General features: G+C 36.1%; 1 protein-coding gene across 2 annotated transcripts in view; it reads right to left on the bottom strand.

Moving 5' to 3' along the window:
- The window catches only part of HGF (hepatocyte growth factor), a 58,582-nt gene that overhangs the window by 16,865 nt on the left and 24,016 nt on the right, over nucleotides 1–17,701 (bottom strand). For both annotated transcript variants that reach the window (XM_063396982.1, XM_063396981.1), the window contains exons 6-10: nucleotides 16,246–16,366; nucleotides 11,935–12,053; nucleotides 3,205–3,379; nucleotides 1,655–1,782; nucleotides 163–265 (exon numbers count right to left, since the gene is read on the bottom strand). In XM_063396982.1, coding sequence (XP_063253052.1) covers nucleotides 163–265; nucleotides 1,655–1,782; nucleotides 3,205–3,379; nucleotides 11,935–12,053; nucleotides 16,246–16,366 — 646 coding nt within the window. The remainder of the gene's footprint in view (nucleotides 1–162; nucleotides 266–1,654; nucleotides 1,783–3,204; nucleotides 3,380–11,934; nucleotides 12,054–16,245; nucleotides 16,367–17,701) is intronic.

A 17,701-nucleotide genomic window follows, 5' to 3' on the forward strand; every position in this document is an offset into this window, starting at 1 on the left:
AAACAAAAAGATAAAAATAAAGATTAAGAAAATAAAGATATTAAAGGCTTCGGGGCATAGAGGCTACTTTGGAATCAATGCAGATGAAAAAGAGTTGCCATCTGGAGGCTGTATTTATTCAGGACCCACTGAAATATCTCTTTCTGTTTAATAAGTACACACCTACGTAAGTCTTCAATATTTTTGTCCCATGCAGAGCAAGTGAGCCCAAATCTTGTCTTGGATAGATTCCCCATGTAACTCTTGCCATTGCCACGATAACAATCTGGAAAAAGAATGTTGAGATAAAAGTGGAGGGTGACTGTGCAACACTAAGAAGAAAACTCTTCCTTTCCATCAGTAATCCAAACAAGGGTTCTGTTAACAAATGCTACACACTATTAATCAGACAATTGTATAAATCAGGTGAGAAGAACAATGGAAAATAGTTTTCAAATTCACATACATAATCTCCTGTTTGAGACCTTCATTCCCAACACAGAAGTATTTTAAATTTTGTCTTACTTACATAGACTTGGAAAATTTCTTTCATAAATATTTTGTTTATGATTAATTTAGAGGGGTCACACAGAATAGCCTAAAAGTTGTCAGAAGCTAGTTTATACAAAACCAAGTAAAAATGGTTCCCTACTCCTCCCTCCACAAAAAATAGGCGTTTAGCTTTGCGTAGTTTTCAGATATTGGAAACAGTATATAATTCTAGACTTAAGTACTTCTTCAGCAAAATCAAAAAATCATCATAACTTTAATTTTAATATAATTCAAAAACTTGCCTGTTCGCTCCAGCAGACATCATGTTTAATACATAAGCTTTTGTCACAAGCTTTTCTGAGACTTTTCAAGAGAATTGTTTAAAATGATCAGTACTATAAAGACATTTTGCATAAAGCACTTAATTTCATATTCATCAGTATTTTTAATTTTTGATAATTGATACTTTACAAGAAACACAGAATGACTATGAAAGTTTAATCCTTTCTCTGACATGTCTTGAAACTGCAACTTTTTCAAATTTACAGAAAAATTGTCTAAAATTTAAAGATGGAGATGTTAATGCAGCCTGATATAGGTCTGAGGTCTTAGCCTCAGTTTATGCTGTGATTGGCTTCCATTCAGGATGAAACATTACTCCTTATAGTAATGCCAAAACCTCATGGGAAAAACATTTGGGTGAAGACTCAGAATGAACCTCACAGACAGAGATAAGTAAGAACTCAAAAAGTAAATCCCTTCTAGACAAGGAGAAGAAAGAAAACAAGGACATGAAAGAAAATAAAAAGTGGGAAAAAATCACTGTTGGTAGCCTTAAATGCAATTATGAAAAGATTGTGAAGTAAGGAAATCATCTCAGCTGTGAAAAAAGACCTTTCATACTAAGAAAGGTAAAGACAGTAGAGCAGATACATAGATTGACCTTGTCTAAAAACCAGATCTAATCAAGTATTTGTTGCAGCTTTCCCTGCTGGAATCACAAATAAAACTGCAAAAGGAATCTCATTTACACCACAATGAATCCCAAGTATGCCAATAAAGCCAAAGTGGAACTACGTAGGTGTAATACAGACACAACTTCTCCAGTTTTCAAGGCTGTCTACTTGATGTTTAGAACAGTATGGCATTTACTTAAAACCAGGTTGTCACCCTTTCCTGTTACCTTGCTCGTTTGATACATCGCACTTGGGGATCTGGGAGCAATAAGCAGTGCGGGTTTTTGGGTCAGTGGTAAAGCACCAGGGTGATTCAGATCCATCTGGATTTCGGCAGTAGTTCTCCCTCAAATCCCTATAAAAATAAATATGTTAGCTTGCAGCAGGGATAACCTAAACCCACCAATGTGGTCCATTGTTTTTTTGTTATGAGTTAACAAAAGTAAAGGCTCACTCAGGTCTCTGTGTTACTGATCAGTGTCAAGTGCAAGGAGATAAGCCAGTAAGAACAGTGTCCAGAAAAAAATATTAATGTAATAAGAATATGTTTGTGGGAAATCATTTACAGCAGACATATATTTTGATGGGATATAAGATTTCATTTGAAGGTTAACAATATTTTAATTCAGGATCCTCCATCAAAATTTGCATGCAACTGACATTGGATACACCTGCAATACATTACAAGTGCTTTTAAATACAAACATTACCAGAGTGCTTAAAACTCTCTGTACTTTGAATGGTTTTGCTGAGTTTGGAGAAAGAGAGTGCTTTAGACTATCAGTAACTCATTTAAAAAACGGAATCGTGGAAAATAAAAAAAGCGTATATTGAAATTCTATACAGCTGTTACCTTTAAAGTAAAAGTTAGTCACAAGGGAATACCTTTAAATGTCTTTTGCAGCTTGCATGAAATATTCAAAGCTCTTAAATGTTAAGTTTTATTTCCCTGTCTCCTGACAGTTGTTGCCATGTTCTGTGCATATCCATATTTCACTCTATTTTTTGCATCTGCAGCACTTACTGATAACAGACTATGGAAAGAATGGGCCTAATACTTCAATTTTTACCCATCAATAAAGACATCTAGTAAACACTTGGATGTGGCTCCAATCTGGTCAGCAAGGTTTCCTCTATACTTAGTCATAAAGGACTGAACAAATATCACCAAGGTTTTTGCCTAAAATTAATGGATTTTTCACACCTTGGAAGTTTATGAGCTATACAGAAAGATTTGATGACCAGTGGTCACTCGAGTAAAAGCAGTCCTATTGATGTATGTATATTTAGTAATGAGACTGAAAAAGGATTTAAAATATGAAAAATTAAAGAAGAGCTTTCAAATATCATAAATGTTAATTATTACAAAGAAGATTACACTCAGGTAATATTTAGGACATATGAAATTAAATTCAGCAATCAAGATGAAAATAACTTTTTAGTTCCATGCTAGAGATCCAGTGATAATGTATCAGGACTGTTGGGATTCAGGTCCCAGCCTGGAACACATCCAGACATTTCACCATCAAATTGAAGGAAAAGTTAAAAAAAATCCCTATGATTTCACACAACTTTTTCTAGAACGACAGCTTTGAGATCTGAAGGACTGATTTTCCCAGGCTCAAATGGTTTTGAGCCTCAGCAGGCGGAGTGGATGCATCAGAGCATGGGGCAGGGACAAGGGCCCATGGTCTGCTCCAGCAGCATGAATTGTTGAACGTTCTAAAACTCAGCTCTTTTCCCACAGCAGTAACAATGCACACATGTCTCTACTCACTTGCATTTGAAGTTCTCAGGGGTGACGTTGTGCTTGTGAGGGAACTGGGAGTCCCACCTCTGGCACGGGGTTCCGTTCCAGACGGTGCTGACGGTGCCGCGGTAGCCCTCCCCCTGTCCCCGGACACACGTCGTCGTCTCTGCTGCTGCCTCCGTGCTGTTCACCAAGCTTTCCTCTGCAGACCCAGACAAAAAGTGCTGTTTCACTCTCTTAAGAACAGCTCAGGATGTCAGGTTTGAGCTGCACATAACTGGTGGAGTCGTGGATTACGTGATGCTCAAAACATGGTAATTGCCATTCTTTGGTGAAATTGCCGATGTGATTATGGCATAATTGTCTCCTCTTCACATTTACAACATCCACCAAAAATCCAAAATCAAAATAAGCATCAAACTTTAGGTAGTTTATCTGCTTGTATGCAAAGAGTCTGCAATATTTTCTTTCTGAGACACCTGGCCTGTGCTGTACCATTGGAAGTTAGAAGATATTCGTGGTTACTCTTTCAAGTTCAGCAAGTATCATTCTCTCATCTTTAGAAAACCAAGTGACCACCCACATGCACACTGTTAACATGGTAACACATATTTGTAGGATTAAAATACAATTGGGTTTCTTTAAAGAATTCTCAGAATATCAGGTCACAGGAAAAAAAAATCCAGATTAAAAAAAAGAAAAAATATATATAGATCCTATTTTAAATTAATGTGCTAAATTCTTCAAGAAGGTGTGTTTTGGGGTTTTTTATGCCTCATATGGTTAAAAGAAAGAAAAAAAAGGTCCAGCTTTTGAAATCAAAGATCAGTATTCTCTACAGAGAGAAAAATGTTTTAAAGACTAACAAATTCATCAGACACAAGATCTCTTACAGATGTTGATATACTCTGCACTCACCCTGGTGTGGGCTGTCTTGAACTAAATTCAGAAAAACAGTGGTTTTTAAATGACTCATTCACATAACTTTTAAGTTTCTTTTTATTTCTTATGCAATTTTCATAATTGCAAATTAATGGCACAGATATTGCATCAGATATATACAAAGTAGTACAAAATTAAATACTCTGCAGTAAGAGCAATTCTTCTGCAATATTCTCAAAAGTTTCCAATACAATATTTTAAGAGTAACTGCATATCTGTTGGTAATTGCTACTATTGTTCACAAGACCAATTTTATTAATTATCTTAAAAGTATTAGTTGCCAGCAAAAAGTATGTTAATAAAGATCTTTAATTAGTTTTCTTCACATGGACCAGTGAATAGAACAGTATTTGTGTGTTACTCATAATGTACTTCACTCCTGGTAACTTGAGCCAGTTCCATGAACTCAAAGAAAATATGGATCTTAAGGAAACCAAATGTCATAACAGATGGTTTTGGCTGATTTGCTGACTGATCTTTGACGTTAAAGATCATTTCCCTGTCAGATGATAACATCAAGTTTTGCAGTTGAATTATACATTTATCCATGCATCCCTTTTGCTCTTCATCTGCTTCATGTTTTTAAATGAAGTATTTCATGGTCAAATTAATTTCCTGTCCCTCCTTCCCAAGGCAAATGTTGTCCAGTTTCAATGGGATTTTGAGTTCCAAGCTCATTCCAAAGTCAAAAGGATACGACACTGGAAGTATCACAAGGAGGTTTTCTTCAGGCTGACAAATGCACTCTTTCTAGGGGACTCATCAAACAGTCTTGCAGCTAATTACTTTAGTGTTTATACATCACTTTTCAAATAATCAGATGAATTCATACAGCTTATAGTAATAAATAGCTGCAATATTTGTGTTTTCCATTACAAATAATATATGAAAACAAAAGGAGTTATACTCTAAAATAGCTTCTAAGCTGATTAGAGTGAACATTGATATGCCACATTCAAATGCATATTAGTCTTTTGCAAAAATGCATGCATTTCTTTTTATATAAATGAAAGACATCTGGGGAAAAACCTGGGAGGGCAGGGGAGAAGGGTAACCTAAGATGATAAATTTCAGCATACATTTTGGCTTCATAATATTTCCTAAGTAAATCAGTAAATTAAAACTACGTAACTCTAGCAAAAAGTCTTCTTATATAATACTAATAATATACAAAAAATCAATCTAATATAAGCAAAGACCTTATCTATACACAAGAAATTACTCTTTCAACTGTAATGAACTGTATACAGAACCTACTCTGTACTCAGTCATGCTAAAGAAAAAGTAATTAAGTTGGTGTTTATATATCATTATGTTGGATTTTTTTTTCTTTAAATTACATGCCTGAAATGAAATAAGTAATGCATCAATTGATTCAAGCAAGGCCATAGTAATTTGGAAGAGCATTTCTTCTTGTACGTCTGCAGTTGTATGTGTCTGGACAGTGACCTCTACCTGTAGATCAGATTTTACAACTTGGCCATGTCAAAATATACAATGTAAAGACACCAGAAGAGCTTAACTTTCACATTGTCATGAAACCTGCACACCCAAGCCACTTCTGGAAAAACTTACATTATAATGTCTAAGGGAAATTATTTCAAAATCTTTGATGTGATTATCTGCTACTATTTTGTGGCAGCTCTCAACAAGAATTCTAGTAATGAGAGGGATCACTAAAATATTCTTATTTCACTAATAAAGTGGTTTCATTTTTCCAAAAGGTCCACAAAACCATCCCCAAATTCTTCTTGCTCTACCATCTCCATATACTGCAAATGTCTCATTTTGAAACATGTAAAATGAGACTCCAAAATATTTCTGAAATTTAGTTCTGCAATTCTGAGGGCTTGTGCCCTCAGAACCAATTCCCATTCTGGCTATTGAGTCTCACAGAAAGCTCAAAACTTACCAAAAAAGGCTTGAGAAATCCTTCATTCATCTGTCGATTCCACAAACAGGCATGATGGGAACAGTCTCCCTATTCCTGTTAATGAAAGTTGGGCTGGATGTGCACAGGAACAGGCAAGAGCTTGAGGAGCAGAGCCTGCCTCACCAGACACTGCAGATTATACAGCACTTGCCAAACTAAAGTGCCCAGGATGTCCAAGCCTACAACTTGGTCATCTCCATTCAGTCCTGGTCTTGTTGTTGAGGCTAATTAATTATCACCCACATATCAAATTAACTAAATTCAATAACTCTGGTCATGAACATCAGATGTGCAGAGCATTGGTGAAAGAGCCCTAAGACCACACTCATCAGTTCTCTTACAAGGCAGAATCATGATGAAGATCAAAATCTATAAAATTGAATTCGCTTCCTTATCCCAGTAAATCCTATGAAATATAAATTAAGATCTGAAAATCCAAGGGATTTTTCCAATGAGGAATACAATCTGAATTTAGTTAGATTAATTTAAAATCAACAAACAATCCTTACTTTGTAATACTTACTAATATTGCATAATGGAAGTCCCCAGGATTTTTTTGCTTCAATTCACATTTTTTTAGTTCTGAACTGAGATTAAAAGTTCTATTAAAGAAACATCACACAAAATATCACCTTATAAAAGACAACTATTTAGAAATTATGGATTGGAAGTCACTTCTTACTGCTGTAGGAAAGTTCACTATGAACAGAGGAATTTGGAAATTGTTAGCAGCATTTTCCTACTTTTGAACTTTGTGGGTTTTTGTTTTCTTTTTAAAATTCTGGATGACTAAGATTAAACATGTAATTCAGACAGCCACATGAGGGGATTTCCCATTAGTAGTATTTCCACCTCCACATGTTCACTCTAAAGCCCCCAACCAAAGGGCAATAATGCAAATGCATCCTTTTTTCCCATAAACCTTCATTTTTTTGATACTTCAAAATACATAAGTTTAATAATATGTGCCAGCTCATGCCTTCATAGGTTCTTAAGTAAAAAGATGAAACATTATCCAGAGCCTTATGTGTAAAGCCACAGATAGTCTTCCCAGTTCTGGTTCTCACAGCAACGCCAGCATGAGGGAATCAGCAGGGGCCTTGAGTCATTTGACAGCTGAAGTAACCAGCTAGATACTATTTCTGACTATTTCTACTATTTCTGACCCAGAAGAAAATCCTGCACAAATTTTAGGTCAATGGTGAGAATCATATTGACTTAAAAGAGGGTAAAGATTTTGCTGGAGAAATCATGTTCTTTCATGACAATACAATATATGTATTTGTGGGAAAAGAAGCAGATTCCCAAATTATGTCATGAGGAAAATACCTGTTCTTGCTTATATTCATGCAATGTTTCTTCTACAGTGTCAGTCGACAGAAGGAAAATGTCTCCTGATTTGTAATAAAAGAATTTTAAAAGTTGCTTCTGAATGAAATCCATGCAATTCTGCATATGTTAGTAAGAAAGCTGAGTGATGTTTTGAAGCTGCTCATGCTCAGTTACCATGCTTTCAGGTATCCCTTCCTTGGCACTTCAATGGCACTTACAGTTCTGGGCACTAGTTTATTGGCAGTTCCTTCCTTTCTACATTTTCTTCTATGTATCATGACACAGTACAAGACTGGAAGAAAAAACCCACTGATTTTAAGAGTTTTGCTTTTTATTTTTTTTTTCAGAAAAGCATATGAGAAAGTAAAGAAATCAATTATAGCCAAGCTCAAGAATCACAGCACTGAAGAATTCATTGTTATCTAAAACCTTCACACATACAATTCATTTGTCCATGAGCACAGAGAGATCTTTCCAGGCTGTTTCAGTGTCTACAACAAGGCTTTAAATTCAAACACTTTTTATTTTAAATCTATTAAAAAAAGTCCTCACATTTAGAGTTCTTAAATTTCACTTTCAAATTATCATAGAAATGATGAAAAGAATTTGAGCAGAATCTTTTTTGAGGAAATATGAATTAAGCTGTTGTATAAACAATGAATGCTGGACCTATTCTTAGTCTCCTTGTAAAGCAAGATGGAAGGTAACACTTTATCAACTACTAAATATCAGTCTCTTTTCACTAATTCTTTTCTATAAACATCTTTATCTTACACAAATATTAACGTTAAATGAGTCATACTTTTACTTTGTTGCATACGATGTCTCAACAAGCAACTCTTTAATCACAATTGTGCATTCAAAACTGTGCATTCAAATCTCTATTTCTAAAGCATGAGTAATTTAATATTGGTGAGTTTTTTCTTTTCCAAAAGATGTGTGCACAACATAGTTCATTTTAGATGTAGATTCTCAATTTTGCTGTTTCATTATTTGGTCTTTCCCATCAAACTGAAGCCTATACTGAATTTTCTCAAGGCTTTTCAGGCTCTGGTCACCCCTGACTACTGTCTATGACTACTGGTGGCAAAGGCTAAGTCCATAGTAAAGGCATCTGGGTTGGCTGGACATCAGGTAAGCATCAATGAAACACTGCCCTTAAAAGAGTAATTCCAAAAAGCTCTGCAGTTCTCAAATAATTGACATACATAGTTTCCTTTATGGGCCTCAGCACCTTTCTAAAGCTCATCCATAGAGGAGCTGCTACCCACTGTTTTTTTTTTTTAGAGTAGTATTAGTTCCCTGCTCCTGTGTTCCCTGTAGTCAGTGTTCTCAATCATGTCAAAATAACAGTCATTTTCCTTTTTCATGTTAGCTGGAACTGCTTCCATTTCTTCATTTCATCCTACACTTCTTCATTGCTGTTAGTTGTCCTTTTATCCTCTCTTCTAACTAAAAATTGTCTCAAGCCAAAACCACAGACGCATATGTGAGCAACTTCAAACCAGTCCTGGGGTCCCCAAAGTCTTAATCCAAATCCAGTTTTTGCAGCTTGAGCCATCTCTAATTCCTAATTGCTCCTGTCATCTCTTTCTCACAGCCCTGGCTGTAAGCCACAATGTTTTATGCTTCATTCTGTGCTTGGAAGTAAAATTACAATGCCCTCTCTCTCGTCAGTCTTAAAATCATATTTATTTTCTAAATGCTTCCTTCCACCAACTTTTTTGACGAAAATTTTGTATATGAGCTGTTGTCAGCATTTTGGCTATAGAGCACACTAGCACTCACGACATGTAGCAAAAGCCACAAGCAGCACGCTGCCTTGTGGTCACTCCCCAGAGAGAGGACACCTACATTTTTGTATATGGTTCAAGGACTTGGATTTGCAAAGCATTTTTTCCTAATTAGTATTTCTTGTAAATTAAATAAACAGTCCTCAGCATAGGAATTAAAAATCTGTGTGAGAATCCAAACCACAAAGCTATAAAGACCTATAACTCATGATCTCTTTTTAGTATTCTGGGATTGCAAACAGCCCCAGCTTCAGAAACACAGAGCAGCCACCGAAACCCAGAATAGCCAAGTGTTTTGGGCTCCCTGCTAGGAGGTGGGAAAACAGTTTTTTATGAGCCTCAAGAAAGACAGAAAACTGAAAACAGGGTTTTGATATTTTCTGTTAGTGTTCTGGCCATCAAGATGGTGATTTAACAGTAGCATCAGCAAGAAATTCCCTCACTGGGTTATAAAAGAAAGCATTGAGCACCACTGCATCTTACATAGAAGATAATGTCATATGCCTGTGAGAAAAACACTTTGAAAATATCTGCTGGATTAACCTTTCAAGACCCCTACTTTTGTATTTTTTTCTCATATAGATTGCCTTATTAATTTCAAAAGAGATACAGTATTCTGCAGAGGAAATACAGATTTACATGTGAAATTTCCAGTGATTTAATAGAGTTTCTAACTGAAGGAAAGAAAATCTAGTTCTTTCAGTGAACTTTTGCCTAGAAGTGAGACAAAAGGCTTTCATCACAATAGGAAAATCATTGCACTCTGTTTTGGAGATTTTTAATTTCATTTTGATCTTTACCTTTTCTGCAGGGTTCTGCTCTGACTTGCTAGACAAAGGTGATAATCCAGTAGTTTTCAGGAGATCTCCCACCCAACTATTTTATAAGGCTGAGGCCTGACTGTAGATGCTGGAAGTTGCATGGGGCGTAAGCTTACGTGACCAACAAAGCCAGATGTGAATCCTCAGAACACTGACACATCAGCTCAGGAAATGCCAAAGGATAAAGGTTCATAAAAGTTGCATTTGTGAAACAGTCAGCTGTAACTTAGGAATACTTTTTTTCATAATAGTAACATATTTACCAGGGGAAAAGAACAGTTCTAGTACGCTACACATGATTCATACGTTATCTAATAATTGGAGAAGTGTAGGAAGCACAGTTTAGTTAAAAAAAAAAACCAAACCACAAATCAAAACAAAACCCAAACCAACACAGGCCAAAACTCCAAAGCAACAGCTCCTTACTTAATGGAGCAACTAAAAACTTGGAAGATGTCTCAGTTGCACAGCTAAGCAATCTGTGTTCACAAAGGAGAAAGTCTCAGCTCTCCCCTTTATCAAAGATTATCAGTAAGTCTAGATACAAAGACAGGGATTAGTCCTGTAGTTCACAGGTGAGACTTTCAACATGGGCCTAACCCAAAACAAGTAGTGATCCTGACAAGTTTATTTTGTCTCTGGAGAGCCTCATTAATGTTGCCCAAAGTATCAAAATAACTTTGCCTAGTTTACAGTGGAATAATTTTGATAATTTAACTACCTTGTACTGGAATTACAATGACATAAAATAGAGTAAGATAAATTACATCAGGAGGTACAAAATATTCTTATTCAACCCTTGGATATCAAACTGATTAGACCAGACTGAATCTCTAAGACATTAGATCTGGCCTAAGTTAAGAACAGGCAAGGAGGGAAAATTCTGAATTATTGGTGATTCAGGCAGAAAATGCAGTATAATTTGTTTGATAAGAATTCTAAGTGAAGGTGGAGAATTCCTCTTTGGGCAGCAACTGCTGATAAATAAAGTTTTATGACAGAGCTATTACATACTCTTCCATGCCACCCATCCAATAATAAAAACATGTCTCAACAAAACTGATTCTACTGCCTGCCTTAGCCCCAGTATTACCAGGAAAGTCTAGAAAAATTGCTTTGCACAAGTTGTCAAGGAATGTCCAAGAGTTTTACCTTCCTCATTGTCCCTTTATTTCTCATTTAGGACATCTAATTATCAGTAAAATAGAACTGTCAGAGCTGTCACCAAAATTAAGATGATCTGAGCTTTGTAGACATGCTGCAGTAAGCTGTAAAATTCTAAACAAGATCATCTCAAAGTAAGCATCCAATAACTGTACACCTTAATGTCACTTTGATTCAATTCCTTGTCTCTAAAGTGTGGTTAACAAATGCCACCATCTTGTAGCTGATGCATGAAAAGAAATGCATTGTCTGTGGACTGGTTTGATATGGAGTGCTGAATAACACATGAGAGACCCATGAGGAAATTAATAATTCTATCTTCAGCACAAGAGTGAATAAGGTGCAGGAGCCAAGACCTTGAACTGCAAAGCAGTGAAGGGTTCTTAGCAGAGGACACTGAGGAGGTGTTGTGTGTGTGCACCAAATGATATTTGATACTCTCATATGATAATACAAATGTTCAACCTGGCCAAACTAATACTGTACATGAGATCCTCATGATTTTCTTGCCTCATCTTTTTAGTTCTTGATTTTTGTACATTTTTATGCAATTTACCATACATAAGACATACACATATTCCAGTGGTAAGTAAAACACAACTCTCCTGTCCAGATTAAATATAAAGTGTTTATTGGAGACCCTCTTTGAAAGCTATGCTTTAAAAGCCAATGAAGGGCAATGAATGAACTAGAGGTGGTCCTACACTGCTTGAAATGTCTGTGTCCAGATTTTGGAAAGGAAAAGGAAGTAATAAATTGTGCTTGAACTCACCACACGTTTTAATTGCACAGAACTCCCAGGGGGTGTTAGGGTCAAGAGTGTAGCACCACGGTCTCTGCTTGCCATCAGGATTGCGGCAGTAATTATCATCAAAGCCCTTGTCAGGATATCTGCAAACCACAATGAGAAACGTGTCAGGGAAGTCTTCCTGGCAACACTGCACTGCCTTCTACAAGGTACTTAAAGGACAGACTTCAGCAGAGGCAAATGAGAACCGGTTCCTATTAACCTTGGGTCTGATCCTGCAGGATGGATGCAAATACTCCTTTAGCACTATTAGAAAGTTAATAACATGTAAACACTTTCCAAATCTGCAGCAGAATCAGACCTCCACTGAGGGGACTCCCTGCTGTGCTAATGCACAGGGTACCGGATAGGCTAACTCCACTAATTGCTAAACTCTTGCTCTTGCGTCTGTCAACAGATGACCAGACACTTAAGCCACTCATTTTTTTTTGAAACAGACCAATTAAATGTGGATTATCTAAATACTGCCTGCCATGCAGGACTCATTAAGAAAACAGGTTCTTGAGTGCAACAGCCCTGGGTTCAAACTGGAAGTTATTTTGAGTAGCTATGCTAGTAATGATAGCTCCATTTTTGTAACAGAGCTCATTTTTGGTCATGCCCTCATTTCAAGGATTGGGAGAAAGATGGAGAAATACAAGGAAATAACTTCCGTCTCGCTTTATCTCATTAAGGCTTGATAATATTGTTTTAGTGTGTTATATTTAAATGTTTCCACATTCTTACAGCCATCACTGATGATCAGAAAGACATCCAAGATATATAGGGGTTTTTTGTATAAATACGTGATAGTAACAACTGTAAACTTGAAAGAGATAAATGCATCCGGTTGGGGCTTTCATTCTCTAGTTAATACAAATTGTCTTGGCCTTCCAGGTTTATTGAAATGTGTTTGCAAAAGAAAGAAAAAGTAGATTTGTCTCTGAGGGAAACATGAAAAGTATGTAAGAGAACAATAAAGTTAACTACCTGGGAACCTGAATCCATTTACAACTGCAAGCAGATGTGCTTCACAAAGGCAGAGAAAAATATGATTTACAAGTGTGTGTTTTTCCTAGGATGCTTTTTTCTGCCAAATGATCAACCTAATTTTGACTCATTTGCAACTTGATCTCCCATTTCTTAGGAAAAGTCAGGTTCCTTCAACTATACAAGTGACAAGGATAAGATTTAAGTAGAATTAAAAAAAAAAAAAAAAAAAAAAAAAAAAAAAGACAACAAAATCACCAAGGAGAAACCTCACCAAACTGAGAATTCAATGGCAGTCAAGAGCATGTTAATGTCAGATTTAGCAGCAGTACCTTGTTTTCTTCTAGGTGTAAAACAAACTGTAAAGAACAAGTTGTGTGCAAGGATTTCCAAAAATTAGTTAGTGGGCTAATAATGAAGCAGAAAACGATATGGGTTTGGCCTCCCAGTCAGTGCAGTGAAGAGCCTTGATGTTGTTGGAATATGTTCCATGTCAAATAGTGTGGAAAGTGCATTTCTTAGACCTAAGAAAGAGCCTGAAGAACCAGAGACCTTCCACAACTCTATATATTTCTGTTTCTTCCCCCTTGAAACAGTAGTAGCTGTACTTCACTACCAGAACTGAAATGAAACATCAGGACACGTATCTGGTGTCAAAACCAAGACTTTGTCTCAGTCACTAGAGAAAAGGGAGGAGAGTATTACCCAAAGAGACAAAATTTATTCTTTTTAAAGAGACAGATGCTGATCTGCAGCTCTTCTGGAAATAAACTGAAACAATATCTAAAGCTCTTCACCAATATTTCTTTTCCCCTTTTTTTAAGACATGTAGAACTGGAAACTTGACTTTTTATAAAGTAAATTTTCATGCAAGAGGCATAAAACAGAGTACTAGTAAAAGGATATCTGCAGTTATTCACCTCCTGTGATACACTTTAACCCTACTTTCCTCCACATAATAAATATTTTCACTGGATGTTTGAGTTTGAGCAGAAAAGGACAAAAAGCTTTTCTCTCTTATTCTGCTCTATGCCCAAGACATTATGCTCAGTGGTCTTCCTTCCATCCTGAGGCATAACTGTGCCCAAGAGAAGTACACAAAAGAAATAAAGTTTCAGAATGTAATTCTGCAATGTAATTCTGCATCCACTAATAGCTAAAAAATGGGCCATGCAGGAGCTGTTTGGGGGGATTCCTTCTGCTCACTTTAATGACATCTGAGCACACAGCAATCGTCTTCAGTAACTGATCTCTGAGCGGAGTAAATGTGGAACAATTCATTGAGGTGACAGAAAAGAAAAGTGAGTTGCATTTACCCTGAGCCAAAAACACTGTCCAACCCCAGGTAGACTGGTGCATTTGGAAAGATTACCATCTTTATTCCTTTTCTTCATCACTGCAACTGATGAAAGCTTAAATGAAAATTGGTTTATGTGTCTAGATAATCCTTCCTGGTTTCCAGGTTATTTGCATTACACCTGGACTATATACTATCAGTGTCTCTAGAGACTGCTGTATTTTAATGGGTCATTTGTTCCAGACCTTTTCTCTTATTTTCAACTTACATGACTATAAAAAAACCCCAGCAAACCAAAACTTTCATCATTATAAAAACATGGTTTAATCAAAGTATAATTGTTGCTACTTTTACTGACTGCTCACAGAGCTAATTAACATCAGTATATCAGAAATATGCTGGACTACATTACTCTTCTGAAAGCCCATACAGGTCAATTCAGTCTGGATGGGTTGATTTTTAATTAACAACAACAAAAAAACCATTTTATTACTGTCTGAAAACTCTCAAGAAGATGTTCTCAGGAGGAATTATTTCAAAGAGGAACACGATTGTTAGTAAGACTGTGGTTAGTCTGAAAAGTCATTTTGCAAACCATCAGAAATTAATGGAAAAAAAAGAAATTTCCTCCTGACAGTAAAATTATTATTGTTTGTACCCAGGAGTTCTATAAATGTTTCACTCCCGAGGAACAAAATTGTTTCTGTGACTTATTCTAGAATGCACAGTAAGTGCATGGCAAAACTCAGAAACAGATTATCTTCAGTCCCACTCTGCTAATACAAAATATTTATTATGGAAGAACAATGGGATAGTCTGCTATTATTCATGAAGCAGATCATCCGAGGCAAGGGAAAAAACAGATTATACCACATAAACTCCAAAACTGCAGATCCTCAATAGTTTGCTGAACAATCAGGCGTTCTAAAATCTACCAGTACCCATATTTCTTCGAATAAAAATCATGTTTTATTTGGTGAAACACTTTAACATATAAAAAGATACTTTCAGTGGAAGGTCTTAATCATCCTCGTTTTGTTGATTCTTGCAGTCTTCATCTGGCAGTTTAAATTTATTCAAAACAATATATAGATTGAGTTAATCTATATATTAGAGTTAATCTATAATAATCTATATATTGAGTTAATCAAGAATAAAACTAAAATGAAACTTTAGCCCAGTTTGAGATGAACAGAAACTCCCTTCTGTGTGGCCTAACCTCTGCCCAACCCCTCCCTCACACAATACTTTCAGAAGTGTGTATTATAGGTGACCCTTTGTAGTTGGGTGAATTTGGCCCTGTAAGACGAATCCGAACAGGGATGAAATTTTTCTTGCTATTCATGACTCAACTTTTGGCACTGTGAATCAGTGTCTAAATTAAAAAAAAAAAAAAAGTCTAATAAAGAAATCCATGTTCATAAAATGCTAAACAGAATGAATAAATCCTGTCCCAGGGTGAAAAAACAGATGTAGTGGGCAAACAGTTCGGTCAAACAAACTGGATACTTAAATGTGATTATGATGGAAGGTCACCTATAGCTTCAAGACTGTTCAATATTGCAAAAAGGAGGATACTGTTATTTGACACTACTAGGAGTTTATATTCATTAATTGTGTTAAGAAATCTAACAAAAAATTATGACTTTAAATCATTATTTCCCGTGTGATTATTTTAAGGTATTTAAGTTGATTGCAGCTGCATATCAAGATATACAGAAATACTCAGAGGTTATTTATTTACTGTCAATGAGCTAGGGAAGAAATTTTGATCAATTAAAGTAGTAGCAGCATTAGTACACTAGTCAGGCATGGGATGTAACCAGAACTGTGTCTCCATCGAGTCAGTAGCCAGCCTACACCATGGGCCAGGAGCCCAAGCATCTAAAACTGGTGAACTCCATAAATTTCAGTTGTGCTAATGCTAGTTTTGCTCAACTGGTTCCAGAATGTGTGTAATTTTCAAATTATGACCACATGGTCTTGCCTGGGGGGGAAGGAGAGGTTACCTCTCTGGACGAAATTTGTGCTTGTGTGGTCTCTGAAGATCCCAGCGCTGACACTCCTTGCCTGTCTCGGTGTGATCCATTGGCCCTCTGTAACTCTCTCCATTGCAGGTCATGCATTCAACTAGGAAAAATATAGACACTAGACATTTATTACACTGATGACTAATACAGAAAAAAAACCCCAACAAAAAACCCCCCAAAAAACCCAAAAAAACTCCAAAAAAACAAACTCCAACAAAACAACAAAAACCCAAAAATACCCCCAAAACAAGCAAACATGACCATTAAAGAAATCAATAAAAAATACCTCTTAATGTGTCCCTGCTCTTATATAATGATACCAACCTAAAGAGGTATTAAAAAAGGGTATCTTTCTGTTGGGTTGATAAGTGTAATGCCCTTTGGAATATAATTGTATCTGGTAGAGATAATCCAGATGCTTAAATGTTATATCACTTTATAGGACACTTACAGTTTTGAAGCAGGTAGAGGGAAGCTACTACAGGCCTTCTTGTTCCTATCAGTCTTTTGGTTAGTGAGAGAGAGACACACATAGCTAAGGAAGAAGTATTTTTTAAAGGTGATATTATCGAATTAAACATCATTTTTTTTTCTAAATCACTCTAAGTCACAGTATAATTACAGGACAAATTTAGGTGCAAAATATTTGTGGAATCCCAATTTCAGTGCAGTACAGTATGTCTCTTTATATACCCATCCCTTTCAGCTATGTATGGTACTGTATCTTTTTGATGACAATGGGTTTTGGCAGCTTAAACTAAGATACATTTTCAGTCCTGGTTTGAGAAAGTGGTAGGGGGCATAGAAGGAGAGTGGGCAAAAGTTACCAAAGGAATTTGAAAGCATTGTTGAACAATATTTAGAATGAAAGGTCAGAAAACATAAACTAAATTCACGAGAATTAACTTAGACAAACTTCTCAAGCACTCCCTAATTAGAGTAATTGTAAGGAAGTATCATTTAAAAATTCTATTTTATGGAACTACAGACATCACAAAACTACCAATGTCTTCATCCTAAAGTGAGCTCCAGGTCAAATATCCCATTTGAAGTTCACATAAATTTATCTTTAAGGATAGATTTTAACAAATTCTCAAGCTCTGTGTAAATTATGCTATTCCTCCTTCGCTTCCTCTCTCCCGCCCCATCTCCTTCCCTCTCCTCTTCCTTCCCTAACAACAGCATAGCTATTGCATGTGACACATTAGCAGGAAAATTAAAGGCATCCTATCTTGAAGATTTAAATAGGTTGATTGACTGGAACTGAATTGGCTGATTAGCAAGATATAAAAGCTTAGTTTGGAGGTTAACAGAACTTAAAAGTCAACAAATACAATGCTGCATATAAAGTGTCTTTCAAAATCTGTGACTTGAAAGTCAAATGGGGTTGGATTTGCAAAGAGTTATACTTATTTACGGCATTTATTCAAAAAAC

Source organism: Prinia subflava, chromosome 4, assembly GCF_021018805.1.
Source record: "Prinia subflava isolate CZ2003 ecotype Zambia chromosome 4, Cam_Psub_1.2, whole genome shotgun sequence".
Classification (NCBI taxonomy): Eukaryota; Metazoa; Chordata; class Aves; order Passeriformes; family Cisticolidae; genus Prinia; species Prinia subflava.